We start from the raw sequence: 11,402 nt of genomic DNA, 5'->3' as shown, positions 1-11,402 counted from the left end.
GAGGGCAGCCTTCCAGTCACTGCAAAAGGGAAGGGACTGAAGCTCCAAGGCTTTTCCCATCCCACTCCTCAAGGAAAGGGGGCATGGCCAGGCCCCAATCTGTGCTCTGCCTGGGCAGAGGTGGGAAGATAGTGGCACTAAATTCATAAAAGCTTGAAGAATAGTTCTCTCTGAAAAAACTATAAACTGAAATGCAGCCTGGGCTGTGTGTTTGCTTCCTCTTCCTGCTGCCCCCAAGGTCTTTAGGATTTGCAGTCCACAGTCACAACAACATGACTTTAAGGGTTGCTCATCACTTCTTCCTGCTTCCAGGTGCCTCTGCGATTTGTAGGCCAGTTGCAGCCAGCACTAAGTTTTAGCAGGGCAGCTCTGTACTTGGGGGAAGGGAAGTTTAACCCTGAACCCTGGCCCCAGACCCCAGTAGAGGTTTGCTGGAGTGGGGAGTGGGAGGTAGTGAGCCAGCCCTCACTGCTCCAGCTAGGGAACACAGGGGCAGGGCCGGCCCTGCTCACTGGAATAGACAGCATAGCCCAGCCCAGGACTACAAAGCATGCTGTGATGCTGAGAAACTCTGATTTAACTTGAACCAGGAAGGGGTCTGGGATAAAAGTCTCATAAACCAGTTTGACCTAAATCAGTTAAATCCGATACTACATTCAACCAGGTTTATCTTAAACCAGTTTTGGCAATTTTATAACTGGTTTTGTGCACTGAACTTATGTTCTATTACAGGTTTAAACCAGTTTCTGTTCACTTAAATAGGCGTACGTGTAATTTCTGTCCCTAGCCTAAAGGACTCCTCCAAGCCAGACAATTCCTATCACTCCTATTTGGTATTATTCTTTATTCAGTCCTTTAAAAATATGGTGGTCTTCCACCTTGCTCCAAAGTCTTGGAGAGCCAGCAGGCTGTTCTCTAAGCTCATGGACAACCAATCAATATCACTGTGTACCCCATCCCTTCAGACTCAAGTCTCCATTTTGTAAAGCTTTTTTCTAAGTTCATATATACCAAAACCCACAAGGTACATTTGAAAACACAAAAATGCATTTTTAAATGAAATCTATTCATTTTATTTTGCCTTTTATTTTGCCTTGGGTTTGAATCCAGTAAAAATACTGGTCTCAAGTGATGAAACCTGTTGACTAAAACCAAGACAGCCAAAGCAATCCAGGAATTATGGGTCACTTATGTGATCTCAACAGAAAGTGAAACTAGATAACACTTAATGCTCCAATTTTTCTCTGAGAACCTCACTTTTTGCAAAGTCCTAATATAAAGCTATGCCAGCTTTATTTATACTATAAGAATATTCCTTCATGCAAGGTTAAAATCGCCATGGCAGCTTAAGCCTGTTCTGTATAAGCAGTACAGACCAGACTCAACAGAAGCCAGGATCTGAACCACTGAATTTAGGAGAGAATTTCCTCTGTACTAATCAATTCTGTAAATTGGTTCAACTTCTGTGGAAAGATTAGCATTCTCTCAAATTCTCTGGGAATTTTGTAACAGTAGTAACTGGTCCTGTGACAGTGTTCTCTGGAAGGTTTCCAGGCTGCCTGGCAAAAATGTACGTTTTGCTAATCCCAGTTTTCTCTGACACAAAGTCATGCCACAGTGTAAAAGCCTGTCAGGCAAGAAAGCTTTCATTTACAGTATCAAAAGCCAGTTTGTGATCTTTTAATGAATTAGTGTAAGAATCAACAATCTTTAAAGTATCTCAACAATATTAACAGTGTTTAAGTCAAAAAACTGTTCATTGTTTTATAAAGCAAATGCTGCTAAGAGACTCAGTAGGCTCATGTAATTGCCTTTTTTTTTTTTAATATATTTTATTGAAATTTGCTTGGACAGCAGTTTGCAAAAAGATGTTCCCAGACTGGTAGCATTTTTAAGCGAGTCAAGTTATACCTGCTTTTTTCCTGAAGCAAAAACTATTTACTGTGCTTCTGCCAGCTCAGCAAAAGCAAGTTCCACACGCCAAAGGGTGACTGACACAAACTACTGTACTTCCTGTCAGTCATTCTGTCCATCTCAGATGCACTTTCAGCACACACAGCATTCAGTACTGCTGGGATGGTAGGAATGGAACCATGAAGGTACCCAGCCCAGACTGAACCTAAAAATTAATATGAAAGGGTACATAATCTCTCTTTCACAAGAAAACACAGAAGAGAACCCCGCTTCTCAAAATGGTGCTGGGCAAGCCAGTGCTCAGCTCCATGGGGCCCCTCTCTTCCTGACTTCGCTGGCTGGTAAAACGGAGGACCCATCAAGAAGAAGAATCTGAGTGGCAGTACCAGAATCAGGCCTCTCCCCATTAGGATTCTCTGAACTGTGATGCCTCTACCTGTGCCTCAATGGGCGCTTATACAAGTTACATTTTTTGCATGATTAGTAAGGCTGTGTGAAATCTCGCCCAGTGCTTTGTTTCGAAGTGGTCTCGATGCGTTTCAAGCTCAAAATAGCGAAATCAAAATGAAAGAAAAGCCTTCAAAAAGAAACAAGGTCACTCTAAACGTTTTGAAACGTTTCAAGTTTTGAAGCCAGACTTACTTGGCTTCAGTGCCAGTCCCAGCCGGCAGCAACAGCCTCGTGTCATCCGGCAGGTAGATCGGGGGCCCGCACTCCCCAGAGGAGTCCAGCACAGCTCATGCAGCCCTCCCGGGGGTGCAGGCAAACCCCCGATCTGCCTCCCAGATGACAGGAGGCTGGTGCTGTCAGCTGGGGCCAGCAGCATCACCAATATTCCCAGAACAGGCTGTGCTCAGTGCTGGCCTCAGCTGGCAGCACCAGCCTCCTGTGATCCAGCAGGCAGATTGGGGCCCCTGCACCCCCAAGAGGAGTCAGCGCAGCCTTGCAGCCCTCCCAGGGCTGCAAGAGGCCCCCAGTCAGCTTTCTGGATCACAGGAGGCTGCTCCTGCCACCTGAGAGGGCCATGGCTGCAGCCCGCACCCAGCACTGGGAAGATCAGTGCTGCTGCTGGCCCCAGCTAGCAGTACCAGCCTCCCGTCTTCTGGCAAACAGATCAGGGGCTCGCCCGCACTCCCAGGAGGGCTGCAGGGGCTATGCCGGACTCCTCCCAAGGGTGTGGGCCCCCGATCTGCCTGCTGGATGATAGCGAAACAGTTTCGATGAAATGAAACAGAACAGTGTTTTCGAAACTAAACAGAACTCGAAACGAAATGCTGTTCAGTCAAAACGTCAAAACAGAAGTCAAAGCAGAATGGTGCTGTTTTGCACAGCCTTAGTGATTAGGTGTCTGAAAATGCTTTACAGCCATACCATGACATACATGCATGGCCACAGAGTGCTTTTAAAAAGGCTGATCATGAAAGAGTAACAGAAAAAAAAAAAGAGCTATAGAACCTGTTAGAGAACTTGTGTTCCCTAGGTTTAATTTTTCAGGCATGGCAGACTGGACTGATATAGCCCAGCCCCACCCCTGCGGCTATCAGCAAAGTGGGGGCAAGGCGGGGAGGAGGAGGAGAAGGGAGGGAGCATAAATATATGCCACGCTAGGGACGCTGATCAGTAAACTGACAGAGGCATGGGAACTGTCATAAGCTCAAAGGCCAGCAATACTAAACCACAGTCCACAAACCTGTCAGGTTCTGAAGTCATTCCAATAAGCTCACAGCACTGAACGAGTACCTACAGAATGGCTGGCATCATGCCAGTGTACTAGAGATGTTGATCCAGACAACTCACCGAGATCCAAGCCCTCAGGTAAGTTTAGCAAAGTTGGAATGCATGTTCCTGTGACCTCACTAAGATGCATACTTGGACATAAGCCCAGCACTTTAACGCTACTGAGCTCATAACCTCACAGAGATTTATGCTGTCACATCAACTTAGAAAGCAGACACGTTGGATCAGTCAGATTTCAGAGAGCCCCATACACTGACACCAGCCCAGAAAGCTGCAGATGGTGAACCAGAGACTTCAGAAATCTGGTCTTCAAAATCATCACAGAAAGCTCAAGATACTGAGCCAAATGACCAGACATCAGCCTGGGATGCCAAAACTATATAACTGGTTTGCTCCTGCACAACTTAACAGAAGCCTGAACCTTGACACCTGAAGCCATGGCATCTTGTCATGAGCAAAGGAAGCTAGGACTAGGGAACCTCAGCTGTTTGTTCTACCTGCCCAAAAATGTACAATGAAATCAAATATCTGGATGGAATGAATCTTTCACTGAAACCCCAGTGGGGAGTTCCACCTTTCCACCCATCAGAAAAACCAGCAGGTGCGCCACACATTCCTGGGCAAAGCTCCCAGGCATAGACGGGTTTCTCACCAAGAATCAAAAACAATGAGAGACAGTTGCAGCAATTAAGTAATCAAACCTGACATCTTTGCATGTTGAAGTTACTTGTGGATGCTCAGACCTGGAGAATACTTGCCTACAATTTCCCTTTCATTAAAGCAGTTTCAACCTCACGGTTCTTACCTGTAGTTTAAACTGATCACCCCAAACCCAGTTTTCCATACCCTGTTACGAACAGAGTAAACAGAACTGGAGTACTCTACAGGAAGCACAGCTGACCCATCCCACACACCTGAATTCTTGTATCAGCCTTTGAAACTACCCACACATGGTATACTCATAACATCCAGGCTAGGTACAGACAGTCAAAAGGCCTGAGGCTGAATTGTTTCAGTCTTTGCAGGTTAGTCTAAACTGCACAGATTAAATTGAAACAGAAGTGAACATACATCTACCTTTAATACAGGAAATGCAGCCACATGCCTTGAGTGGCTCAAGTCAGAAGCCAGGTGATGCTAGAGCATGGCTCTCTGGCTGCATTCATTTCCTTTTCCTGCTGCCCCCAAGGTTTCTGGGATTTACAGTCCAGAATTACAGCAGCAAGACTGTTGCAGGAATGCTCATTACTGCTTCCAGGTGCCTCTGGGATTTGTAGTCCACAGTTGCAGCCAGCAGTAAGTTTGTGAGGGGGAAAGAGGTGTTTAACCCTTCCCCTCCCTGGCTCCAGACCCCAGCTGGGGTTTGCCTGGGGTGGGGAGGCAGTCCCCCCACCCCTACAGAGTGGGCTGCAGCCCCAGCCAGGCTTCCCACCCCCCATCCCATTGTCAGCCAGCCCTCATTGCTCAGGCTAGGGAGCAGAGGGGCAAAGCCAGCCCTGCTCTCTGGAGCAGACAGCATAGCCTAGCCCGGGGCTGGAAAGCATGCTGGGGGACTGTGATTTAACTTGAACCAGGAAGGGGTCTGGGACAGAAGTTTCAGAAATCAGTTTCACACAAATCAGTTAAGTCTGATACTACATTCAACCAGGTTTATCTTAAACCAGTTTCGGCCATTTTGAAACTAGTTTATGTGCACGGAGCTTCTGTTCTGTTACAGGTTTAAACCAGTTTCTGATCACTTATACCAGTTTGTGTGTAATTTCTGTCCATAGCCCCATAGAATAAAAATAGAACAGGCCTAATTTATATTGTTGGAGTCCACCATGACACCCTAATTAAACTGCTTCTACTCTGTGGAGATGGCACTGTATCCATTTATATTAAAAATGCAGCAGATGCAGTGAAGGGAAATGAGAACTCATTAAAACATGTCACCACTCTTTCTTTATCTAAAGTCCCATTTTTTCAGGGGGAGGGAAAGGGAAGAGGGCAGGTCGACAAGACTCCAAGGCACAGAGCTTCCATTGAAAAGCTGCACAAACTCAACATAGCTACTTACAAGGTCATTACCTGTCCTGAAATTTGGCAGACAATCTCAATTTTCTTGGGACTACCCTCTTCCTGGAAATCCATCTTGCAGGAGAATTAGTGTCAAACTGCAAAGGTGATTGAATTGCTACTGGCTAAAGACAACATACTAGGATGATGCATGATGATGTAGCATTATGATGTAACAAATGCAAGTAACATTTCATTAGATTGCAGCATAATGCAACTATTTTGTCCCATGATACTCATACAAATAGATAATATCCCCACTTCTTACCGCAAATGAAGGTTTAGAAATTATTCAAATTTTTGTTGATTCTAAAGCAGGAAAGAAATGGGAACAGGATTCCCCAGCTTCCAATACCAATCTAAGTCCCTTCTGTAGTTTTGAGGAAGGACCCAGGGCTAAGATTTTTTAAGGTATTTAGGGAGATAGAAATGCCAATAGAAACCCAGTGGGATTTTCAGGGAGACTTTGGTACCTGTCTGCATCTTTGAGTGCCTAAATAGTTTTAGAAATCTGGCCCTTAAATTCTTTATCTCATTTTTCCACTCTCTCCTCTGTAAATGGGAATAAACCCATTTACCTGCTTCTTGGGAGGATTAATTAGTAAACATTCTGAGTTAAGTTAAAAATTAAAAAAAAATTCCAAGTACTTTCACTCCCCCATATGTGGGTACCCATAGTATGACAGTCACCTGTGTTTGAAGTCAGGTGCAAGTAAGATAAACTATCCTCCTACCAGTCCCCCCAAAAACTCATAACAAATGATATACCTAACTAAAAATGCCACAGAGATCATTTCCCATTCTATTCCCAATTATGTCCACAAAGTTATCTTTCTTTGGTTGACAGGTGACATCACTGACCTTGCATTAAAGAGCAGAGAAGAGGATCCAAATCCTGCTCATAAGTGCTCTGGCTTTCACAATTTGAAAACAGAGAGGTAAGGATTAGGCCTAAGTCCAGTCTTATGTCCCAATAGTTTTATTTTCCCTGCCTCCTATTGCAGGAAACAGGATTGGGACCCCATAACCAGTGTGTCCTTAATCAGTTCAAAGGTCCTACAATGGCGTCCTACTGGGTCTTTAAAAACGTATTCTTCCTGGCCCCTTCTCTTGCAACCAGACATGTCTTGTTTGCAAGGGGGGAAAGCCTTTGCAATGGCTATAAGGCTTTCAGCCTCATGGATAGGCAATCCGCAGCCACCCTCCCTTTTTGTACTCCACAATGTGCCCAACACAATAAGGCTAGCAAGCTAATATTCCTTTACTTGACTCACTTCTCTATTCCCTTTCAATTTATCCTCTGCTGCCTAGCAAATTCAATTGCTTTTGTGCTCTTCATGTTTGTGTTTTATATTCTCTCTCCACTTGCCACCCCCCACTCCACTTGGCAGTGTGAGTGTGTTTCATTACTTCTGGGTGAAGTAACTGACGAGGGGGTCAGTCCACCTGAAAATTGCTCTCCCTGGACCTAAATGAAACAGATGGGCATTGATGATGTTTTCAGAGAAATTAATCAGCATGGACTGGTGGCAGTGCCAGGAGCTCCATAGGCCCAATCTAGCTTAATGAATTCCAAACTCTCTGTCTTAATAGCTCCTGACAAGACTAATTTACTCATGTAAGTGATTAGAGGGGGAATGATCTCTTAATTGTTGCTTAAGACTCCTTTAGACATCATTTTTGGGAAGAAGAGACTTCATTTCTAGCCAGGGGAATGAGAAAAGGGAGTGTTTTTTTCTTTATTTTTTTGTGGAGAATGAGGTAAAGCAAAGAAGAGAATACTGCCAGTAGGTTAGAAGATCTCCAGAGTATTCCAAGGTGGGTTCAGTGAGGAGAGGATTTGTCTTTCCTTCATCAGCTCTGTTGACACTGGGAACATATACATATGCACCGGACTATGCAGTTGTTACTCACAGTCATTTAGTACTTGCTTAAGAGACTTCTGTTACTGTGCAGTCCCGACCCTACGTAGCCACATGGGTCACTTCCAATGCCACTGCACAGTAGCATCGGCATCATGGTTCATGCCTGCTGATACTACATCATCATAGCAATGAGCTACAACGACACTACCGTGACGTAGTATCTTCTGTAGATGCACCCACTGAGAACACGTAGACCAGAGAATTACCTTTTGAATCAGCTGAGCATCTGAGAAAGTACGTGTTCAAGTATGTAGCTGGTAATTGAGACTCTGCTGCATGAGTGAGTGGCAGAGTTATTAGGAAGGCACTTCAATTTGTCCCATATAGTAGCATTCTTGCCCAGAATTCACAACGCCATGAGTTCAGTAGTTTCATGTCCAAAGGTGAAAATTCAGGGCAACAAAGGGTAGAAGGAGATGCTACACTCTTAGAGTCATCCTTTGGATGCGATATTAAATAAAGCAAGGTCTCCTTGGCCCAGCTCTACCAGAATTTAAATTGCATCCTATTTTTGAGAAAGCTGGAGGGGACAATAATGGTCAGAACTCCACCAGGCATAAACGGTTCCATCATCCAAGAGTGTTTTCCACTCTTGCCAGGTATAAACTGACTGCTGTGTGTGTCTAGCCTCTGCATATTCTACATACATCTCACTGCACAGCCTCCTGGATTCCACATGCAAGATAGTAATATTATCAGCTGGTCTCAAACAGGAATCTACGTTTCTCCTGTTACAGCAGCACAACATTTTCTCCCAGCTATTTTTGCCCCAATCTAGAACTTCTTTTCTTTCAAAGGATTACACTAATTTTACTGTTAAATCTCTTCACAAAAGCACCTTTTCCTGGGATCCATCCTCATGCATTCTGAAATTCCTGTAATGCCTCTATAATAGTTGCCAGGTTCCTTTTCTGTAACTGCACGGATTTGCAATTGTATGAGGGAGAGGAGGGACACACAGATGAGGAGGTCTGTATAAATAGGGCCCTAATAAAATCCCAGTCATCAGCCTACATGGAAAAGCACATCAAAAACTACACTTGTGCTCAGGAACACCCAGGATTTACAATCAATTCCTGCAGCATTAAAAGCCAACTATGGACCTCTGACTGAAGAATGCAAGTTTAATGGACTGAGAACCTGGAAGGAGGGTGAGAACAGCCCAATCAATTTCTACATTTACTAAAACTGATTGCTAACTAGCTAAATAAATAAATAAATAAATAAAATAAATGAAAGCTACATCTGTCGATCAAAAACAGATTTTCTCCAAGGGCATTATATAAGGAAAAAAGCCCCATTATGCCTCCAAACCCACAGCTACCAAAATCAGCTAGAGTGGCTTTGTGCATGTGCATGTTTTGGGGAGGAAAGGAGATGGGGAAAGGCAATCTTGTGGAATTTAAACTTTTTCCAGCCTCCAAGGCCTGACAAATCTCTCTTTTATTCACTCCCCCAGATTTTTTCTTGCAATTACTCTTGTGAAAATTTTTGTTTCCTTTCCTACTCCCTGCTGCAGCAATTAAGTAGGCTGCAAGACACCTAATGGAAAATGTCCATTATTATTATTATTATTATTATTATTATTATGCATACCCTTATTGCCAAAGAAAGCCTAGTCATGCACCAAAATGCCATGGTGCTGGGTGCTGTGCATTTACTTGGCTGTCTTATCTATGGACAAGTAGCCAAAGTAAGTAACTATACAAACCTGAGAACACAAATGCAGTTTGCTTGTTACACAGTATTGCATGTTACCACAAATGCATTTCTGGACTATAGCCAGGTCCTCGTGTAATACAACCATTTTCAACACCCTCCTCCCCTGCATAGTCATTGTGTAAAGTAATTTTACTCACAAATGCCATTTTTGGGGTTTTATTACATCACAATCCTCATGTGAACTCAGTTGTGTCCTTGATACAAGTTAAAAGAATCCTACTACCCTGCAACTTAAGTACTCTATGATATGAGTACAAAGTGGGTATAAAACACCATAGTTCTCTACTGGTTACAATTTGCTTCTCTACTGGTTACAATTTGCATTTATGTAAGCAACTAAGAAAGAAGGGGAGCAACCAGAACCTTAAGGTGCCTATGGATATGCTTGGGGGTAGGGGTTGGGATAGGGCGTTTTAATTAGAGCAGTTCCCAGAGAGCCGCTCTATATCAATCCATCCATTAGGGCTGTATGAAACAACACTATTTCGTTTTTTCTGTTTTGACGGAACAGTGTTTTGTTTTGAGTTTAATTTCAAAAGCAGTGTTTTGTTTTGTTTCGTCAAAACAGTTTCGACATTTCACCCAGGCTATAATGGGAAAGCACAAAACTGGAGGAGGAGCAGCCTCTTCCATTTACAGGCAGATCAGGGCCCACACCCCAGGAAGGAGTCCAGCACAGCCCCACAGCCCTCCCAGGGGTGCGGGCAGGAGGCTGCCACTGCCACCTGGGACTGGTGCTGGGAGCTGAGCCAGTGGAGGGAGGTGGAGTGCAGGCCCGGTGCTACACTCCACTACCCCTCACCAGGCTCGATTTCCTGGGGCTGCAAGTGGCTGGGAACCGAGGACAGTAGAGGCGAGGAGAGCACAGCTGCAGGGCTGCGTCCCACCTCCCACCACCGGACTGCAAGTCACTGGGAACTGACCCTGTTTGGGGGGATGGGGGGCAGAGAGCAGCCCTGGGGTTGTGCTCTGCCCCACCCCACCCCCCTACCAGGCTGCAAGCTGCTGGGAACACAGCCAGATGGAGGGGGGCAGAGTGCAGCCCCTGGGCAGGAGGAACTCAGCCCAGTGGCGGGAGACGGAGTGCAGTCCTGGCTCTGCCCACCTCCTGCCACCAAGCTGAGCTCCATGGGGCTGGTGGAGTATTTAAAGAGCATTTAAAATGCAGGTTCGGCATTTGCAAATATCTGAAACCGCAAATGCTGAACCTGTAAATACCTAGGGTTTCCTGTATATATAAGCTTTATTTCAACAGAAGGAAGCATGAGGAAGAGAATTTTTCAGTCCCAAGCAGTCTTGATCCATTTACCAGTTAGACAATTTTAAACACACTCTAAAGCCCACGTGATGGTTAATTATTCTGAGTCCCCTCCTCCCTTCTCTTTGTTCATGTTATCTTACCCTCAAACAGGCCTGGGAGTACAGTGCATTTGCTCATTAATAAAAGTGAAGTACACTTACCCACAGGGGTATCCTCATTGATCAACAGGTAGGTGTCAAAGAAATAATTTATGAAGTACGGCAGTCGATTGCTCAGACCTGGAAGGATAAATGGATACAGCTTAATTTTTATCATATTTCATGTGACTAGCAGGAAGCTATGAGAGGCAGTGCTTGGAGCAAACATCTGGGAGTACCCTGGGTTTATCCCTGAATCTCTGTACAGCCTGCAGCAAGCCATTTAGTCTTCAGGTGCCTTAAGCTAAATACAACCTTAGGGACCCACCTGGTTTTGCCCCTCACCCAGCAGACTGCAAGAGCAGAGAGGGCTGCAGACATGGTTAATACAATCCGATTCCTGCGAAACAAATACGGGGAGAAAAATTACATAATTGGTTTCCTGCCTCTAAAAAGGTTGAGCATCCAAAACTGTGACATCAACCCGAGTGGAGGATGCTGCTAACAAAAGCAGGGAGCCACATTTTATATCAAAGGTGCTCACACGCTCTAGTAAGAAGTGCTGTATACATACTTAGGCAATGGGGAAAGGAAATTAAATTAACTGTGTTGTCATTAAAGACAGAGTGTGGCAGGAGGGTCATGATT

The 11,402-nt window shown here is 44.7% G+C and overlaps 1 protein-coding gene across 1 annotated transcript in view; it reads right to left on the bottom strand.

Moving 5' to 3' along the window:
- The window catches only part of CDH23 (cadherin related 23), a 626,459-nt gene that overhangs the window by 562,855 nt on the left and 52,202 nt on the right, over positions 1 to 11,402 (bottom strand). Inside the window, exon 3 of the mRNA XM_019507822.1 lies at positions 10,818 to 10,895. Within this exon, the coding sequence (XP_019363367.1) occupies positions 10,818 to 10,895 (78 nt within the window). The remainder of the gene's footprint in view (positions 1 to 10,817; positions 10,896 to 11,402) is intronic.

This window comes from Gavialis gangeticus, unplaced genomic scaffold, assembly GCF_001723915.1.
Source record: "Gavialis gangeticus isolate Ggan-Ray unplaced genomic scaffold, GavGan_comp1, whole genome shotgun sequence".
Lineage (NCBI taxonomy): Eukaryota > Metazoa > Chordata > Crocodylia > Gavialidae > Gavialis > Gavialis gangeticus.
The sequence above is the reverse complement of the archived record's forward strand: the minus strand, read 5'-3'. Positions and strand labels throughout refer to the sequence as shown.